This window comes from Phoenix dactylifera, chromosome 9 (assembly GCF_051530095.1).
Source record: "Phoenix dactylifera cultivar Ajwa chromosome 9, Ajwa_hap1_PhDact_Kaust_v1.1, whole genome shotgun sequence".
NCBI classification, from domain to species: Eukaryota; Viridiplantae; Streptophyta; class Magnoliopsida; order Arecales; family Arecaceae; genus Phoenix; species Phoenix dactylifera.
In genome coordinates this window covers 21896670-21918059 of record NC_143198.1, presented here as the reverse complement: position 1 = coordinate 21918059, position 21390 = coordinate 21896670, and the positions used below count along the sequence as shown (strand labels likewise).

Sequence of the window (21390 nt, the reverse complement as noted above, 5' to 3'; positions counted from 1 at the left end):
TTGTAACGAATACTTTTCCATTACTTTTCCAAGAAAAGGTACATTCGCATGTCTTGAAGGAAAAATACTTCCAAGAAGAGGTACATTCGCATGCAAAAAATACTTCCAAGAAGAGGTACATTCGCATGTCTTGAAGGAAAAATGAGAAGGAAACCCATGACGTCTAAAAAAGGGTTTTAATACCAATGGTAAAGTTCAATGGACTAAGAGTATCAAGTATCAGAAGCCATACTAATCAAACAAGGACCTTGTGGAATACCTGAGTGTTTAAATTACTTACTATTAGCAAAACACCACCAGAGTCAACAATAGTCATAGCCAAAGCATGTTATATCATCGGCTATTTTATGCATCTAATGAATTTCCACTTTAGTGAAAAAATATCACCACACAAACAAATGGCAAAGACGAACAATTAAAGACATTTTGTAAAATAAAATGCTCTGAATATTGATTTAGTGAGATCTTGATTCTTCCAGTTGATTCTTCTTACAGTGAGGAACCACGACAGTGGGAGCTTCAACCTGCATCTTTAGAAAGTTGAACTCCAAAGCCATGATGGGTCTTGATAGCAACACCGAAATGCTTCGGTTCCGTGCTTCATCTTCAGCAAAACATTTGGAACCTTGATTGCTAATATTGGTGTTATGGTCATCATCAGCGTCAATAGTCTTTGGCCTTGATATTTTAGCAGTCTCCACCACTCGCACCCTGCACAGTATATTCCATTATGAGCTAGAGCCTGCTGAGGAGGAACAAGGATAATTCTAACATGCTTTGGTGGGCCTCCACAGGTCACAGACTCATAGGAAATCCATAACCAACAGAAATTTCAAAATATACAGAGCTTGTTGATTGATTTGAAAGAAAATGTCTCATGGCCTGAATGCAAGAAAAAGATCAAAAAGCTAGTTCATACAAAAACAAACTCTACAACAGCCAGTTGTTTAAGAAAGGTTGAACAAGTGACAATCATATCCCCATAACTCGAAGGAATACACGGTTTAAAATTTCATATGAAACAATGCACTGATTTTTTCACATTACAACACAGGTGTCTCATCAAATTGAAAACACGAGATTTCTACTGAAGTTACATAAACTACATCCAGAACATAAGAATCTACTTATACCTACGCCAACTTCATCAATTTGATAGTTACAAGTATTAGCATTACACCTTCAGACTATTAGCCACTAACTTTCTTGTATCTATTTCACTACTTCATGAAAGAGTTGAAATCCAGGTGGGTGCTCCAATTCCGTCCTTTTCTTTCAGGAAAAAAAAAGACAATTCCATGAAAGAATTGATGCACCTTGAGTCATAATTGACAGATTTTTCACCATATGTTGAAAGACTGCACATATATTTTCCATGTTTTATAGATTTAAAAATGTGTTTTAACCTTTCTGTTCCTTCTATTTTTTAAGCCTAGATTACCATTTTCCCAACATAAGCCTGTTTCAGGCATGATGACAAAAAGGAGCTGAAAATGTCCAGTTTAAGGATGCTCTAAACATGCTCTGAAGTCACAGTTTTAAACCCTGCATGAATCAGTAATTCTGCAAAAAGGTCCCCAAAATTTAGACTTGTTTCTCTATATGGGAGATTGCATGGATAAATCATCCACTTCTTTCGTACTTGAATTATAGACTGACTGCAAAAAAGGTTCACATCCATATCACAGTAAGAATTATTTCTTATCAGATGAATCGCCTAACTGGTTGGACTTGCTACTTCAAAGTTTAATCTGAAAGATGAACAAATTGATATCTTACTTTAATAGGATAATTTATCTAGACAAGCTACATTTTTTCTCTTCCACAAAACAAGCAACTGCTGTAACAGAAAAGTATCATGTCTTAGCATCAGCATAGAGGTAAAGAAATGTAATGTACTCATTAACCTTGATAAAGATAAGTCATATCACAGTTAATGCAGACCTGCATTCAATCTGGCAGGAGTACTTAAGAAGCTGGGGGTTGTGTTCGGTTTGGCCACTGAAATTCCATAATATAGAAGTCATTCTCAAGTCAAAACATGGCAGGAAAGCTGAACTCAGTATTTGTAAGACACTGACCTAAAGCTCGGAAGTGACATTCTGATCATAGGACCCATACATTTCTCATTTGTTTTAGATTTCGGCACTGCCATCACCAAGCTCATGACCAGGAGAAAGAGAACAGTAATAAATCAGAACAAGAAATATATGTTCTTCTGACATTAATTTAGAAAAAAAAAATCATTGCTTTAGATTACAATTACCCTAAGTTTTCCTTTTGCAGCAAAATAGACCCTACATTAGCATTTCTTCAAACAAACAAGGTATCGACTTAGAAATTAAGAAATGTAATCAAATTGCTGGACTAATTGAAAGAATTTAATATCTTCAAACAAACAAGGGATTTCATTCTGGCTTTATAACTCATATCCGCCCCGCATCCCCCCCCCCCCCCTCCCCACCCAAAAGAAATACCTAGTCTCCAGTTTCCAAGACTTCTTTCAGCATTGAAACTAGAAAGCAGGTTTATCTCGTGATTACAAATATCACATTCCTAGATTAAGTAATTTATCACAATTACTGATTCATTATATATTAAATGTTAAAATTAATCCAGTTCAACAAACTACAGGACCAATCTTTAACCTCTATATTCCTTAAGAAGTTATTCATCAAAGCACAAAGCATTTTCCAATACTTTGTACTCTTGTTTCATCAGGCCCTACACTATATCATTAGTTGTGTATTCTTGTGCCTCAACAACATTTGAAAAAGGAAAAAAAACAAAACTTGCAAATAGCAGTCAACATTATCAAGAAAAAAAAATAAATAAAACAGAGGCATATCAGACACTCAGCCATAGAGTCTGTCACCTGCTTGGAAAACATTTCCTAAAACTAAACATGATCATCTGAAAACCTTGTCACAAAATCACAATGTGGTCAAATTGACTAAAGCAAGATAGAATCTACTAATTAGTCTAGTAAGTACCGAGAACAGTGAAACAAAATGAACTAATTTAAAAAGGATAGTAATTTTTAACAAATGGCAAAAGATAAGAATATTGACCAAATATATATTCCCCCTGAAGTGGCTAGCATATAACTTTCATGACTATAATCCACAAGCCCTGTCTCTTTTACTTGAGAATGGTGTTAGAAATTTTGTATTTCACCTGTTTCTATGAGGAAAATATTCCATATTAATTCAAACTCATTCATGAAGTTGAAAAAGTAGTTGTTAAACAGCTACGATCAGACAGTAAAACTGCTGTAAAAATATTGATCCAGATTATCTGACAGTCATGTTATAGTAGATTATACAATAAGGAGAAAGCAACTGATTGGCACATAATAGATCATTCACAAAATATATTTCAATGGATCTAAACAGTTCACTCACCAACAAACGGCAAATTGATGTTACATATGGACATTTGGGAAGAGCCCTTAATTTCTGATACTTGGATCTCACCATGCTCCTTTGACTTGCAGTAAGCAGAACTCATGCCAATCATGTTTAGGAAACTGCTCTGTCTGCTTGATGATTTCTCCATTATTTCCATTTTTCTCTGTCTCAAAGAAGATGAATAACATCAGACTGCTAAGTGCATCAACCTGTAAGACACTTGTAGATATCTTTTAACACTAAGTTCTGCTGCTCAATGATTTACTTGCATAAGAAAATGGACAAAGATTGCAGAAAATGGACTATATATGCTTCTACCATATTTGATATATTTGTTATTTTGTTATCTGTGTCCACACATGAAGCACAGATTACCAAATCAAAAAAAAAAAAAAAAAAAAACAAAAAAAAAAACACAGAATTGTTGGATGAATAATAAGCTCCTGACAACCCGTAAGAACTGCATGGTATATACAATGTTCTCCACACAATAATGGAACTGAGTATGCATGTATTTTAACAAATAGAGAAAAAAAAGATCCCAGTCCTTTCTTTGTGCTATGTATCATAAGTCTAGAAAACTGGATCATTTAATTTAGAGTACCTTTGAGAATACCGCAACATGGCTTGGAAGCCCTATTTCCTATAAAAATGTAAGTTGTGTCAAGTAAATAATGGCAGAATAGAACAAAGAAAAATGACACTACATAGAAATGCTCTATCATACCTTTCGGCCATGCCCGCAAGCCTCATAACTATTCACAAGTACTCTAGCAGCCCATCTATGAATGAATTAAATCAAACAAAAGAGAGATATCACAGTGAACACTATGATTACAAATAAGGAACAACAGCTATGATATATGAATGTAATCTTATGTTCCCTATTATACCAGCTACAGGGTATAGAACCATTACGCGCATGAAGTCGGTGGGTTCCATACGATGCCAGCAATCACCACGAGCTGAGAATGTACGTACTCAAGTAGATTAGCAATGATCAATTACAGGTTGTAAGAGCATAAATACACTAAAATGCATCCATGTCAGAATTTCTATAACTTGGTCTAACTCTGCTGTTATTTAGCATCTGATTAAAAATGCCCTTGAATAAGCAATTTATGATTAGCTTTCCAAGTTCTTGGGTATGAACAAATTTTTAACTGAAAGTCAATATGTCAAACCTCATCAAACCTTCCAGCTGGGCTGTCATCATAGTGAGCAAGGAAGAGACCACCAAGGGTATACCTGTGAAGCCGAAGCTCATCTTAATTACATAGATAACTAATTTTACTGTTTGGTGGAGAGCCTTGTCCAATCATGATTCCCACTAATGAACAAGAAAAATGTTTCCACAGATCAGAAAGTACCCAAACGCTTCAACTAGTCTTAACTCCTTTGGAATGAAAGCCCGAGCAGTTTCTGCTTTCACGAGATGAAGTTGGTATAGAGCACTAAAAAGGAAATGCATGCAAATATAGCTTGTAAATAACTCATTCATATATATTGGTTAAATAGATGAATTTTTTTCCCCTCCAAGTAAGCCAGAATGGAAAGTGGCAAAGGGCTTGCCTGCCTTTAAATAACCATGGTGGCCCAAGGGTGTAACCAGAAGAAGGTCTTTCTGCAGCTTCCATCAATCTCCAATCCACATCCAAAAGGCAAATCGTTCAGTTGATTCAGAGCTGGACTTTTAGTCTCATAAAGGGGACAGGTTGGCAAAGTTGAAAAAAGAACAGCAGGTGATGCAATAGTACCATAGAACTGCTAAAAAATGGAACTTAAAAGATGAGGCTGGAATTCTAACAAAAAGAATTTCTAGAATCAATTTGACCAAAATTGTACTCATCCTGCTAAACTTAGTCCACCAGGCTCATATGTTAAAATTAAAAGTTTTGGAACAATGACAATAAAACAGTCTTTAGCAAATATGATGAACAATGAAATCTGCAGTCCCAATTTATGGACTCGCCGTCAAATGCTTATAGAACCACAATCTCAAAGAACCTTGATTGACATGTACAAAACAAGCATTTGACATAACATGTAGAAGCCTCGAAGACTCATGACACCTCTATATTCTAGTCCAGTGCAAAATGTAAAATTTAGGACTCGTTTGGTTCGTAGGAAGAGGTGGGGGAAAAGTGTGGTTCACGGGAAAATGAAGAAATAGCTCATGCTTGGCAAGAGTTTTCAAAAGAGAAAGATGGAAAAGTAGCATTCCCATTCCCATGAGAATAAGATTTCATATTTCATGGGATAGAAAAACCCATGCGGGACATGAAAAAGTCTAATTCCTACCAACTGGGAATTGGCATAATTTTTTCCAAATATACCCTTAAATTTTTAGATAAAATAGGATAAGATATTTCCCTTGATTAAAGGTATAACAAGTAGTTTACATAACTTTCTCATAAAAATAGATGCTCAACCAAATATAAGCCATTCTGAAATATGCCACTTCCCATGGTCAACCAAGCATGCAACAATTATTTCTCGGGCATCATATATTTAGGCATCAGCTTCCCCCTCCCCCTCCCCCCCCCCCAAAAAAAAAAAAATTACAGTAAAGAAAAATTCTTTCCGCAAACCAAACGAGTCCTTAAAATGAATGGGAAACAAATGAAAGCCTCAACACCTTAGCAGTACCAGTCTGCAATTTTTGGCACTACCGGACCACTTTTTCTATCCAAAAAAATTCCATTCTGTTGATAATTAAGAGATGGGAAGAAATAGCAAAGCTGTGTTATTAATTACTCCTCCCACCTTCCTGTCAATACTCCTCAGTACAAAAACAACTACTCGAAATCAGAAACCTTAGCTTGTTTAGTACTTCAATGCAAAAAAAGTAAGCTTTTTTTTTTTTTTACTGAAAAAGGGTGCAAGCATAACAAATACACTAATTATAACTATGATTAATTAATTCTAGTCGGCAAAGATTTCCTTTTTTCACCATAAAACATCATAAATTACCAAAAAAAAAGAGTAGAACAATGGTCATTTGGGCAAGAAACTTAGAAACCCTACTCAGGAGCCAAAGTGGAGAAATAAAAGCTCTAAACTCATCTTCAATTTGGCAAAACGAATTCTACGGGAGGATCCCAGTGAAACCCTGGACAAGGAAACACATACCTTGGAGGTCGAAGCCGAACTACGGCCAGGCAAGATCCCTAAGTTGACTTGACTGAGAGGAGCAAAGAGCGAAGCAAGAGGCTGTTCCTTCTAAAATTTAAAGAGACGAAAGGGGGACGCTATCGGAACTCGGTCGAGATCTATCAAACGTGGCGACCACTTGGGGGGATTTGGATCCACCGTATCCAATGAGATCTCCCCATGTGTCCAGTTGGATTGGGCTTGTCCGGTTTCTTTCGGATCCAGCGGGACCACCCAAGCGTCATCATAATAAAAAAAATGGAAAAAAGAAAAAATATTTTTTTAAAAAAAGAGATGATCTTTCGTTTGGTAGTTTGGCAGGAGATCTTGTGGTATGTCAAAAATTATTCATGCGAATCAACAACATCATCCAAATCTTGAGAATCTTTTTGAGAATCCTATCATGAGCATTATGATCAACGAAATCCTTATCAATATCCACTAAAATGATAGTTTTCTTAAAATGCTATCATGATGAGCAACGAAATCCTCGTCGGTATCCACTAAAATGATTTAGTGAATCTTGGCAAGGGTCTTGTTGATGGGGATTTGATGAATGTTGCTAAGATTTTGATACATCTTGTGAGTCGGTACATATACATATATATACACACACATATACATTTGGGCCTTAGGCTTTGTTTGGGGAAGTTTTTGGAGGGCGAAAAAGCACTTTTAGATTGAAAAAAAAAGGTGTTTGATAAAAATTTCGAAAAGCTATTTTAGCTTTTTCAGAAAGCTAAAAACAGCTTTTTGGGAGAAGCTCCATTTTGGCGCTTTACGAAAAAGCTGCTTTGAGCTTTGTCGAGAAGCTGTTTTTTTAACCAAAATACCCCCATTTAAAAGCTCCTTTTTCCTTCCAAAACCTTCCATCCCGCCGCCTCTTCCTCTCTCACCCATCCCCCTCCCTCTCCCTCTCTATCTTCTTCTTCCTCTTAGCGTCGTTGCCTCCGTTGTTTTTTTTTTTTTTTTTTTGCTTTTGTTTTGGGAGGCAGTCCGTGGCTGCTCACAGTGGTAGCCACCACGCAGGCCACCACCCATGGCCGGCGATCCCTCTGCAGGTCGTCGCGACGTCCCCTGTGGCGCTCGGCTGGCCCGTGGAGTGCTCGGGCTCGACCGTGGGGTGGCCGGGCCTCCGCCAGCCGCGGGAGCGCGGCGTCCCAACCACGAGACTGGAGAGGCGAGCCACAACAAAACCCCCATGGCGGCCCCCTCCTGTGGCCGCCGCGGCTCGGCCCCCTTCCGGTGTCGTCGGCCTCATGGGAGGAGAAGAAAGGATAAGAAGGGGAGAAAGGAAGGAAGGAGAAGAAGAGAAGAAAAAAGAAAAGAAAAAGAAAAGAAAAAAATAAGAAAAGGAAAGAAATAGAAGAGAAGGAAAGAAAAAAGAGAAGAAAAAAAAGAAAAGGAGAGAAAAAGAAAAGAAAAGAAAAGAAAAGAAAGAAATAAATAAATATGTAGTTAAATGAATGAATAAATAAATAAATAAGATAATAAATAAATATATTTCAATAAAATAAAATAATAAATAAATAACTAAATAAATAATCAGCTAGTGGCAAATAATCTGATCTAAATAAATAAATAAATAAAAATATTAGTAATTATTTAACTATTTTTATCACCAAGCTAGAAAATTTGTTAGAGAGATAAATGGTCATAGGGTGAAAAATTAATTTACACTAATAATTATAATATTTTATACATTTATTATTGTATTATATTACATTATAACATAATATATTGATATGTTATGTTAAATAATTTTATATTATATTAAATTATTTTATAGTATACAATGTTATAGTACTATATTATAGTAATATTATATTACATTACATTAATAGTATACTATATCATATATTTATGTATTAATATATATTATATTTTATTATACTCTGTTGTATAATACTAGTAATATCCTTTATGGTCATCTTATCTCACAAAAGTATTTTCTCAGTTTGTTTATCAAACACATATTAAAGTGTTATAAAAATTCTACTTCAGAAAGCTCTACTTCCAAAAGCTCAACTGCCAACAGCTCCCCCAAATAGAGCTTTAATGTTTTGCCCAGGCCCATGCTTTTTGCCTACTTCACCAAGTCACCATCACGTTGGAGGTTCAACCATGGCGAGATAAACTAAGGACTTGATTAATCTCAAGGGGTATATTATTAGCTTCTAAAAAGTTAAACCATGGGTATAATCAACTGGCATGTGAGAATAGATTGTTTGGATGATCTGATCTAATGGTTGAACCTCATTTAAAAAGGCTAATCAAAAAGTATTTTTAGATTTTCTTAGTCCTGTATAAATACTCAAGATTTTCTCAAACCGATGTGGCATTAAATATACGCTCACACGAGACTTCGCATATTGCCCTCGTTAGTTTATAATAATAAAGCAGTGTAGCCGGACCATTGCATGTCTATGGTTTTCTTCCCTCTCCTCTCTCCCTCTCTCTCTCCTCTATTGTGCATTTTTTTGTACATTGCTCCATCTGGCATGCAGTTCATTTATCCATATCCTTTTAAACTTTTATGTGTCTTCTCTTTTCTTCGAGAGACCGTTGCATATCTAATTTTTATAGGGTAGCTGGTGCATGAATGAAGTTGAAAATGGCCCAGCAAATGGCCATTGATGGCCGGATTTAATCCGGCTGTCAGTTATATTTTTGGGGGGCCTATATAAAGCCCCCCCTTTTCCCTAGTTGAAGGCACATGAAGAAAATCTCTCCTCTTGCATATTTTTATGTTCTCTCTGAAAGAGTAGATGCCCTACAAGCCAATCGCAATATGTATTGCGAAAGGTTTTTTCTTTTGATTTGTCCAAATCATGTACATGACATTTAAATATGAATAAAGGCGTTATGTTTTATCATATGCTGTTGATTATATTTATGATAAACTCCTTAGATTAGGGCAATGGTTTTAAGACTATGATGAGATCATACTAGTGAGACTTAAAATCCTAAAATCCTAATCTTAAATATTCCCAGTCATTGGTACATTGAGTCGGGGATCAATGATTACCGGAAAGACTGGCATGTCTTATGTATGCTCGATGCAGAGGATGATTGATCTCACAATCATTTGTGTGGAGACACTAATACAAAGATGTGGGTGCTCATTAGAGGAATGAGTTCACTGAATTGACCTACAAAGAGAAATCTTATGAAGTCTTACTTACATGTCAAAAGATGATTCTCTTAGTGGGAGTTGTGCAACTGATCCTATGACCTGAGATCACCATGGTATCTTGTGCACATGAACCCATATTTTGGTTTACACTCATTCATGACAATAAGTTATGTACGAGGTCTTCTGGATATGGTGAATTGTGTACGAAGATTATGAGTAGGTCAACAAGGAATTAATCACTTCTAGTAAGAGAAGATAGCATCCTATTTATTCTAATCATATGATAATTCAGGAAGCCTTTGATCAAAGCAGAATGAAAATTAGAAAGAGTTTCTACTATTTCATTATTTGAATTATTATTAAAAGATTGAGAAAAATATGAATATGAAATTGAGTTTGACATATATTCATACTCATATACATATTTGGGATGCAGTTTGATTAAAGGATTGAATTGCATGGTAACTTGCCACTGAAGGGTATTTTTGGTATTTCCACCAAATTCCATATTTTTCGGGTAGACATGACACGTTGCTAGACGTCAATCTTGTCTTATAGGTTTGATCGAATTAAAGAGTTTAATTCGATCACCAATTAGAAAGGATTCTAATTGTTAAGTTTGGGTTCGCGCAGTTTGGACTTAAATCGATTAGAAAAGTTCTAATCAAGTTGGGTCAACTTGCACTCACACCTATTGCTGGCTAAGTATGGAACCCAATGGGTCACACACAAGAAAACTTATTAAGGGTCTAATTGGATTAGATCATGTTTGCAAGATAGACATCCTAGCAGGTGTTGCAAACCCTTAGCTCTTGATTCGAATTGAATTCGAATCTGATTCTTAATTGATCTAATTTGATTAGATCATCTTCTAATATGGGTTAGCCAAGAGTTGGCACCTAATTGGCTTGGTTTGAGTCTAATTGGATTAGATTTAATAAATCATTCAATCTAGACCGTTAGATCTTGATCTACCGTTGGATGAAGACATAATGGAGAGTTGGTTTAACCCAATTGGATTGGGTTAGAGGATGGCTATCATAATTGACCATTGGATCTTAATCCCACCATTGGATGAAGACATAATGGGTCAAGTAAATGGCGCCTTGCATTGGAGCCCTTGGATCATCATCATGAAAGATCAAGAGGTGAGGCATGATGGACATGTGATTAGCATGTGATGTTGACTTGGTCAAAATATGGCACCACATGAAAGGACATATCATTTGATACACCTCTTCACTTGATCTGCACCTCCTCTTATTTGATATGGCCCTTAAATGATGTCCTTTCATGAAAGAATGTGTGGATGGGATGCATCCCTTGGAGATGCATCCCTACACCTATTATAAATAGGCTAGCACTCCATGGGTTTCATCATTCCAACTCCACCCCACTCTTCTCTTCTTTCTTTCTTATATTAGTTTCTTTCTTTCTAGCATTGCTTCTAGTGTGTCCTAAGCCAAGACAAGGTGGTCTTCTTTAGGACAAAAGGATTAGAAGTAATTTTAGAAGGTTAAAGAAAAATAGAAAGAAAGGAAAGCAAGCCATTAGAGTTCTTTAAGAATTCTGCATTAAGGATCAAAGTCTTTGGAGCTTAAGACTTAAATCAAGTTTTCGTGTGGATCAACGTTGGAGGGTGAACACTTGGGCACCTAGTGGAAATTCTGCATATTGGATTAGCGTTAGAGGTATTCTTCTATTTCTGCATTTATATTATATTATTTGATTGCTTCCATTAAGGTGATCTTGGCTTATAAGGGTTTTATGTTAAGAAACTTTATCAAGAAATTTTTAAAATTCCTAACTTCCGCTGTGCATTATAACATGCTAAAACCCTTCAGTGGTATCAGAGCCATCCTTAATTGGTTTAATCAAATAATTATGTATGATGTATGATTATTAATTTACTATGAGATAGTAATGTCATATGCTTAGAGAAATGCTGAAATGTATGATTAATATATGATATGTTATGTAATAAAATATCATGATATGAAATTTTCCATATGAAAATATGTTGAAGCATGTTAATTAATTGCTTATGATTTATACATGCTATGAGATAGCCATGATGCATAATCGTTTATTTTAGACATGTTAAATGTATGTTACAATTAAAGAATGTGCTAGAGACTAGTAAGCCCTCAATAAAAATTATATTAAGTCATAGTGTTGAAAAACTTTGAGCTAACCCATTCTAGAACAATTAATCTAATTGGTGTCTAAGGAAAGCACTAAAGGTGGTTACTTAATTAGGACCTTACTCTCTGAGTAAGGGGAGCCTCCCACCTGCTTACCTGGCCAATTGTTTGATTGCCTATTATGGATAAGCTTAATATTGATATAACACTATTGATAGCCTTCCTTCATGCCTCGATATTATTATGTCAAGATCCATGCTAGTTTGTTGTGTTAACACAAGACTTGCAATGGGGACTGATGTTATACTGTCTTGGTGCATTAAGATGCTTATGGCATATTTTAATATATATTGCCTTGTTGTGCAACCACAAAGGCAATATTATTCGAATATGACTATATGGAAATGAAGGGTTTGACTTAACTAAAATATTATTGTTTGTTGTGCTAACACAAGGCAATAAGTATTTTAAGAGGACAAGATAAAGTTGAGAATTGCATGAGATGCAATTGGAAAGAGTTTCCTACCTTTGAACTCATAAGAGTTTGTTGTGTAAACACAAGGCTTTTTATGATGAATTAGGATCTCAACCCTACTAAGAAAAATTATATTTTCACGTTTATCATAGGAGAGGGCTATGATATTTGATAAAAATAGTAGGAGACAAATTAGATTAAAGTCCTTATCTAGTTGCAAACATGTCATCATGATTGGTCTGCTTATATTAGTTTTGTTCTTGCATATGTAGAATTATTAAATGGCTTCTTCACTTTCACTAAGAGGCATCTTAGATGCCAACAAGTTGACCGGACCAAACTATGTGGACTGGTTGAGGAATTTAAAGATAGTACTCACTCAGGAGAAAATTTCCTATATACTTGAAACTCCTGATCTTGGAGATCTAGGGGATGATGCTACAGAAGAGGAGGTTGCCACATATAAGATGTGGAAAAATGACAGTGTGACTGTCAAATGTATCATACTTGCCTCTATGAACAATGAATTACAGAGGCAACATGAAGGCATGGACACTCAATCCATACTTCTCAATTTAAAAGAGTTGTATGGAGAACAAAGCAGGACTGCTAGGTATGAGATATCTAAGCAGTTGTTCCGTGCTAGAATGAATGAAGGAACTCCAGTGCAAAACCATGTTCTTATGGTTATAGACTTGATCACCAGATTAAGTCAATTAGGTTTTGCTATGGATAGTGAGCTCAGTCAGGATTTGATCCTGCAATCACTGCCTGATTCATTCTCTCAGTTTGTTGTGAACTTTCACATGAACAAGCTGAACACCTCCCTGCCCGAGCTGTTAAATATGCTCAAAACAGCTGAAGGGCATATTAGGAAGGATAAAGGTCCACTCCTTCTTATAAATAGCACCTCTATGAGGAAATCGGAAAATAAGGGTTCTAAGAAACGATTGAACCCCAAGAGTAGCATCAAAAAGAAAAAAGGAAAGAAAAACTCCGGATCAAGTACCTGTTTTCATTGCGGCAAAGCTGGCCACTGGAAAAGGAATTGCAAGAGTTTTCTTGCAAGTATGAAGACCGATGCAAGAGTTGCATCAAAAGGTATGTTTATGTTACATGCCAACTTGTCATTAAGTTCTTCAAATTCAAATTCATGGGTATTGGATACCGGCTGTGGTTTTCACATTTGCAAATCTTTGCATGGACTACAGAAAATTAAAATTTTGAAGAAAGGTGACTTCGAGCTGTATGGCGCTGGAGGAGAGTCCATCCAGGCTGAAGCTGTTGGAACCTACAACTTGGAATTGCCTTCGGGAAAGCTCCTACAATTAGAAGATTGTTATTATATGCCCAAAATTATTAGAAATGTAATTTCCATTCCTTTGTTGTTAAAGAAAGGTTTTGAAATTAATGGAAAGGGCAATGGTTGCTCTATTTATTTTTCTAATAAGCATCTTTGCAATGGCATTATGGAAAATGGTCTTCTAGTTTTATTACTTAATGACAATGTCTTTCATATTAATAAAAGCAATAAAAGAAAGAGAGAGGAAGTGAATAATACCCTCCTTTGGCATTGCCGACTTGGTCACATAAGTGAATCAAGAATCAACAAGTTATACAAAGAAGAGTTCTTTGATCCTTATGATTATGAATCATTAGGAACTTGTGAATCTTGTCTTATGGGAAAAATGACTAAGTCTCCATTCACTGGACATGGAGAAAGGGCAAGTGAGTCATTAGGACTTATACATACAGATGTATGTGGTCCTATGACAACTCCAGCTAGAGGTGGATACTCTTACTTCATCACATTCACTGATGATTTATCAAGATTCGGATTTGTGTATCTTATGAAATATAAATACGAAGCCTTTGATAAGTTTAAAGAGTATCAAAGTATGGTTGAAAAACAAACCGGAAAGTGTATTAAAATCCTTCGATCTGATCGAGGAGGTGAATACCTTTCTAGTGAATTTTTAAATCATCTTAAAGAAAAGGGCATTCTCTCTGAATGGACACCTCCGTATACGCCACAACTAAATGGTGTAGCTGAACAGAGGAATCGTACTCTATTAGATATGGTAAGGTCCATGATGTGCTTTACAGATCTTCCTATTTCCTTCTGGGGTTATGCCTTAGAAACTGCTACATATGTGCTAAACATGATACCTTCAAAATCTGTATCTAGTACTCCATATGAGATATGGAGAGATAGAAAACCCAATCTTAAATATTTTAAAATATGGGGCTGCCAAGCATATGTTAAAAGAAATTTTGGACATAAGCTAAGTGCTAGATCAGATAAATGTACATTTATAGGTTATTCCAAAGAAAGTATTGGATATCTCTTCTATCACCCTACTGAACAAAAGGTATTTGTTAGTAGGCATGCCACTTTCTTAGAAAAAGAATTTATCTTAGAAAAGGGCAGTGAAAGAAGAATTGAACTTAATGAAGTTCAAGACCTACAAATAGAAACACAAGAAATTCTTCAACCAGATGTACCCATTGATGAAGTACAACCACAACACACATCTCCTCTCCAAAGGTCAGATAGAGTGCGAAATGCACCTAAGAGGTATGGGTTTATCATTGAGAATGATGAAGCCCACATCGTCGAAAATGATGATCCTCTAACCTATTCGGAAGCTATCATGAGTAATGACTCTAACAAATGGTTAGAAGCTATGAAATCCGAAATAGACTCTATGTATACCAACCAAGTATGGACTTTGGTTGATGCACCAGAAGGTGTAAACCCTATAGGTTGCAAATGGGTCTATAAGAAGAAGATTGGAGCAGATGGCCAAGTAGAAACCTACAAGGCTAGATTAGTGGCAAAAGGTTTCAGGCAAAAGCAAGGAATTGACTATGATGAAACTTTTTCACCAGTTGCCATGCTTAAATCTATTCGGATTTTGCTTGCAATAGCTGCATACTATGATTATGAAATTTGGCAGATGGATGTCAAAACCGCCTTCCTTAATGGTTATCTTGAGGAAGAGGTTTACATGACACAGCCAGAAGGATTTGTCTCAAGTGGGAGAGCAAATCAAGTATGCAAGCTTAAGAGATCCATTTATGGATTAAAGCAAGCATTGAGGAGTTAGAACATCCGTTTTGATACAACAGTCAAAGAGTTTGGTTTTATCAAAAATGTGGATGAACCATGTGTGTACAAGAAGACTAGTGGGAGTGCCGTTGTCTTCTTAATATTGTATGTAGATGACATACTAATCATTGAAAACGATATTCCAATGTTACAATCGGTCAAGACTTGGCTATCAAAAAGCTTTTCCATGAAAGACTTGGGAGAAGCATCCTATATACTTGGTATAAAGATCTATAGGGATAGATCTAAAAGGATGTTAGGCTTGTCCCAATCTAAGTACATAGATCGTGTGCTGAAAAGATTCAGTATGGAAGGAAGTAAAAGAGGTTACTTACCTATGAGTCAAGGCATACGTCTCTCTAAGAAGATGTCTCCTAAGACATCTGAAGAGAGGAATAGAATGAATTCTATTCCCTATGCTTCGGCAGTAGGATCAATTATGTATGCTATGCTATGTACTAGGCCTGATGTTGCTTATGCCTTAGGCATAACAAGCAGATTCCAGGCTGATCCAGGAGAAAATCATTGGATAGCTGTGAAAAATATTCTTAAGTACTTAAGAAGGACTAAAGATATTTTTCTAATGTATGGAGGATCTGAGTTGAAACTAGAAGGATTTTTTGATTCTAGTTTTCAATCAGATCCAGATGATAGCAAGTCCACTTCAGGGTATGTCTTTATCCTAAATGGTGGTGCAGTGAGCTGGAAGAGTTCCAAGCAGCAAATTGTAGCTGACTCAACTACTGAGGCAGAATACATCGCTGTAAGTGAAGCCGCTAAGGAAGCTGTCTGGATGAAGAAGTTCATCGCTGAGTTGGGAGTAGTTCCTGAGATTGCTGGACCAGTTTCAGTTTATTGTGACAACACTGGAGCTGTTGCTCAAGCAAAGGAACCAAGATCTCATCACAAATCCAAGCACATTCTAAGACGCTTCCACCTCGTTCGAGAGATCGTCGAGAGACAAGACATAGTCATTGAATGAGTAGACACAAAGAACAACTTAGCAGACCCGTTCACTAAAGCTCTACCACAACAGCAGTTCGATCGCCACCTCGATTGTATGGGGATAAAATATAAGAGCGATTGGCTTTAGTGCAAGTGGGAGATTGAAAGAGTAGATGCCCTACAAGCCAATCGCAATATGTATTGCGAAAGGTTTTTTCTTTTGATTTGTCCAAATCATGTACATGACATTTAAATATGAATAAAGGCGTTATGTTTTATCATATGCTGTTGATTATATTTATGATAAACTCCTTAGATTAGGGCAATGGTTTTAAGACTATGATGAGATCATACTAGTGAGACTTAAAATCCTAAAATCCTAATCTTAAATATTCCCAGTCATTGGTACATTGAGTCGGGGATCAATGATTACCGGAAAGACTGGCATGTCTTATGTATGCTCGATGCAGAGGATGATTGATCTCACAATCATTTGTGTGGAGACACTAATACAAAGATGTGGGTGCTCATTAGAGGAATGAGTTCACTGAATTGACCTACAAAGAGAAATCTTATGAAGTCTTACTTACATGTCAAAAGATGATTCTCTTAGTGGGAGTTGTGCAACTGATCCTATGACCTGAGATCACCATGGTATCTTGTGCACATGAACCCATATTTTGGTTTACACTCATTCATGACAATAAGTTATGTACGAGGTCTTCTGGATATGGTGAATTGTGTACGAAGATTATGAGTAGGTCAACAAGGAATTAATCACTTCTAGTAAGAGAAGATAGCATCCTATTTATTCTAATCATATGATAATTCAGGAAGCCTTTGATCAAAGCAGAATGAAAATTAGAAAGAGTTTCTACTATTTCATTATTTGAATTATTATTAAAAGATTGAGAAAAATATGAATATGAAATTGAGTTTGACATATATTCATACTCATATACATATTTGGGATGCAGTTTGATTAAAGGATTGAATTGCATGGTAACTTGCCACTGAAGGGTATTTTTGGTATTTCCACCAAATTCCATATTTTTCGGGTAGACATGACACGTTGCTAGACGTCAATCTTGTCTTATAGGTTTGATCGAATTAAAGAGTTTAATTCGATCACCAATTAGAAAGGATTCTAATTGTTAAGTTTGGGTTCGCGCAGTTTGGACTTAAATCGATTAGAAAAGTTCTAATCAAGTTGGGTCAACTTGCACTCACACCTATTGCTGGCTAAGTATGGAACCCAATGGGTCACACACAAGAAAACTTATTAAGGGTCTAATTGGATTAGATCATGTTTGCAAGATAGACATCCTAGCAGGTGTTGCAAACCCTTAGCTCTTGATTCGAATTGAATTCGAATCTGATTCTTAATTGATCTAATTTGATTAGATCATCTTCTAATATGGGTTAGCCAAGAGTTGGCACCTAATTGGCTTGGTTTGAGTCTAATTGGATTAGATTTAATAAATCATTCAATCTAGACCGTTAGATCTTGATCTACCGTTGGATGAAGACATAATGGAGAGTTGGTTTAACCCAATTGGATTGGGTTAGAGGATGGCTATCATAATTGACCATTGGATCTTAATCCCACCATTGGATGAAGACATAATGGGTCAAGTAAATGGCGCCTTGCATTGGAGCCCTTGGATCATCATCATGAAAGATCAAGAGGTGAGGCATGATGGACATGTGATTAGCATGTGATGTTGACTTGGTCAAAATATGGCACCACATGAAAGGACATATCATTTGATACACCTCTTCACTTGATCTGCACCTCCTCTTATTTGATATGGCCCTTAAATGATGTCCTTTCATGAAAGGATGTGTGGATGGGATGCATCCCTTGGAGATGCATCCCTACACCTATTATAAATAGGCTAGCACTCCATGGGTTTCATCATTCCAACTCCACCCCACTCTTCTCTTCTTTCTTTCTTATATTAGTTTCTTTCTTTCTAGCATTGCTTCTAGTGTGTCCTAAGCCAAGACAAGGTGGTCTTCTTTAGGACAAAAGGATTAGAAGTAATTTTAGAAGGTTAAAGAAAAATAGAAAGAAAGGAAAGCAAGCCATTAGAGTTCTTTAAGAATTCTGCATTAAGGATCAAAGTCTTTGGAGCTTAAGACTTAAATCAAGTTTTCGTGTGGATCAACGTTGGAGGGTGAACACTTGGGCACCTAGTGAAAATTCTGCATATTGGATTAGCGTTAGAGGTATTCTTCTATTTCTGCATTTATATTATATTATTTGATTGCTTCCATTAAGGTGATCTTGGCTTATAAGGGTTTTATGTTAAGAAACTTTATCAAGAAATTTTTAAAATTCCTAACTTCCGCTGTGCATTATAACATGCTAAAACCCTTCACTCTCTTGATTGGGGCATTCAGGCTGTGGAAATAGTGGACGTTACTCTTGTAGTACGTTCCTTCACTAAATAGAAACTCTGGCGGATCAAGCTTTGGAGGTTCAAACTTCAGAACACGTGAAACAATCCTTGAAGGATCAAATTTTTAAGATTACTAGGTATGCAAATTTCCGCTGCAATATTTATTTGCATACTTGATGTTGGTTCATAGTATTTCTAACACATCTCACCTTTAAAATCATTGCATCAGATGGCAGGTTCTCTCCTAATTAAGCTTGGGAAGGGCAGTGTTATCAGGTGTACTCCTGAGGGGAAGGGAAGGTGGAGGTCTACTCTGTTCATAGAGCCAATTGATTTGCAGTCTGCCGGTTGACATAAAACAACTTTTTTTTTTTTTAAATTTGAGGAGCTGTTGTATGGTCTGGAGATCATATATCAGTACCATACCCATGCAACTCAGCATATCAGTTCCCTCTAGCAAGTAGGTAGGCGACAACACTTTAATTTATGGCTTAGGTCTAGGCAGGTATATATGTTAAAAATTGCTGTAATTCCTCTATTCATTAATCAGTATATTTCTCGGTTGTCCATACTTGTTTATATGTAATAGTAACAATGCCCCATTAATAAATCTAAACTTTTTTTTTTTTTTGTTAAAGCTGTATGTTTCAATCTCATTTGAGATGGTGTCTAAGATGAAATATATTTAGCTGCAAGCAAAACTTCTCGACAAGGCCAGATGCCTGTTTCTAGGTGAGTTCTCTCTTGCATTTCATTTCAATATCTATATGATTTACTAGTGTTGATAGATAAAAATGTTTACTCTTTTTGTTGTTCTGTAACTTTAAATGTTTACTATAGGATCCCGTGCATTAGTGCTGGTATGATCACAACTGGGCAGTTCAGATCTAGAGGTGTGCTTCTCTCCTATGCAGCGGGCAGTGGAGTCAGCTGAGGCTTTTCTGTGCTTCTTGAGGGATTTCTTTCGGAGACCGAGTTCTGCGGAGCGGGGCACCTTTTGTGCTTACCTGATCTACTACATTTGGTCAGACAGGAATGTTCGTCTCTTCGAGGGGAGGAGGAAGCTCGTGAGGACGGTTGTGGATAGAGCTCATCTACATACTGCGGAGATCACCATAGCTACCGCTGAGACTTTATTTGGGATGGCTAGGAACATCTGGGACCCCCGCTCTACTGTTGCAGCGTCGAGGTTCGTCCTTTTCTCTTGGGTTCCCCCACCCTCTGGCCATCTTAAGGTGAACTTCGATGGTGGTGTGACTGTTGGGAATTGTATCCTAAATGTCAATCGTCAGCATATTGATGATTGAATATTGTAAATAAATTGACAAATTAATAAAGTATTATTTGGCATTATTCATCATTTCATCTTCAAATGAACTCTTATATGATGAAGTCCTTAGGACTTATGTTATGATAAAGAAGGATTTATCTTTGAGTCCTTAAACTTGTTCGCGACCAAATGATATGTTGTTACTAGGACGACAACATTATCGAGATTAGGTCGTTGTGTGACATATACGTTGGTTGTCCTCTTAACCAAGGAGTGTGGAGACACTGGTATGCCATACAGGTGAAGTGTAGGAGTACATTTCACTGAACGTGACCAATTCCGGAACGCTCTACTGTCGAGAGATGTTCCGAGTGGATATGGGTATAAGTTTGGCCCTCTGACCTGAGACCGCAACCTGTGACTAGCAAGCAACTCACTGTACTTTGGTACCGGACTACCTAAATTTCTAATTCAGTGACGGAAGGTCACTGGGTGCAGTCAAGTACTTGCGTAGTCAGTTGTGAGTCAAGATGGAATTGACCCCTCCTGGAAACAGGAATAATGTCTTGTGATTAATTTAGCAAAACCTTGGCCAGGGTAATCCCAGTGAGGAGTCACGGGATATCTAAAGTTAATCACATAATGGATGTACTAATTATAGGGTTGACAGTGAGCTCTAAGTCATCCTGGCATTAAGAGTCAAAGGGATTGAATTATACAGTAACCATAGTTCAGGGTTTCAGAATATTTGCTTCGCATATATTCGGCCTATTCGGACGTCGGGTACTATTGCTAGATGGTCACATCGATTAGTGTAGGAAGTCGTTCCTATACTACCGGCTTAGGTTCGAACCTATGAGGTCACACGCATAGAAGATTCCTGATTGATCAAGAAGGCTGATGAATGATTAAGAATCATTCAGGGGTAATTTGGTCAATTCGATTGGCAAATTATCTTATAAAATAATTAAAGTAATTATCGGAGGATTAATTAGTAATTAGATTGCTAATGAACTCAATTGGATTGAGTAATTAGACTAAGGATGAGCCAAATTGAATTAGATTCAATTCTGGGCTCAATCAGGATTTTTGACCTGATTGGATTAGGTCTGAATCAAGAGGACTTAGGTTGACCAAATTAAATTAGATTAAATTTGTGCTTAATTAGGGATTGACCTAATTGGATTAGGTTCAACCCATGGTAATTGAATCATTCTAATTGTTAGGATTTAATTAAATTAAATGGGTTTGATCTGAAACTATTCGGATCTTGAAATCCACTTGTCACATATCCATGCATGGCGCCATAAATTTATTTTTAATATGATTAAAAATTAATT

General features: G+C 36.5%; 1 protein-coding gene across 7 annotated transcripts; it reads right to left on the bottom strand.

Moving 5' to 3' along the window:
* Nucleotides 1–248: 248 nt before the first annotated feature.
* On the bottom strand, nt 249–6687 carry LOC103721433 (protein NEOXANTHIN-DEFICIENT 1). 7 transcript variants are annotated; one of them, XM_008811633.6, is made up of 11 exons: nt 6543–6687; nt 4983–5174; nt 4781–4864; nt 4595–4658; nt 4329–4375; nt 4138–4192; nt 4015–4053; nt 3405–3573; nt 2082–2148; nt 1945–2001; nt 249–711 (listed from the first exon to the last, which is right to left on the bottom strand). In XM_008811633.6, the coding sequence occupies exons 2-11, from the start codon at nt 5045–5047 to the stop codon at nt 456–458; spliced, it is 903 nt and encodes a 300-aa protein (XP_008809855.3). In that variant the 5' UTR covers nt 5048–5174; nt 6543–6687; the 3' UTR covers nt 249–455. The 7 variants fall into 7 exon arrangements, with proteins under 7 accessions (XP_008809855.3, XP_008809857.3, XP_089781536.1 ...); XM_008811635.6 differs by having other exon boundaries at nt 4983–5051; nt 6543–6680; XM_089925410.1 differs by having other exon boundaries at nt 4983–5177; nt 6543–6655.
* Nucleotides 6688–21390: the final 14703 nt, after the last annotated feature.

Coding starts and splice junctions, on each gene's coding strand:
- LOC103721433 (XM_008811633.6), bottom strand. CDS start 5,047: ATGGAAGCTGCAGAAAGACCTTCTTCTGGTTACACCCTTGGGCCACCA. Junction 3,574..4,014: donor ATGTTGCGGTATTCTCAAAG/GTACTCTAAATT, acceptor TCTTTGAGACAG/AGAAAAATGGAAATAATGGA. Junction 2,002..2,081: donor ATGTCACTTCCGAGCTTTAG/GTCAGTGTCTTA, acceptor ATGGAATTTCAG/TGGCCAAACCGAACACAACC.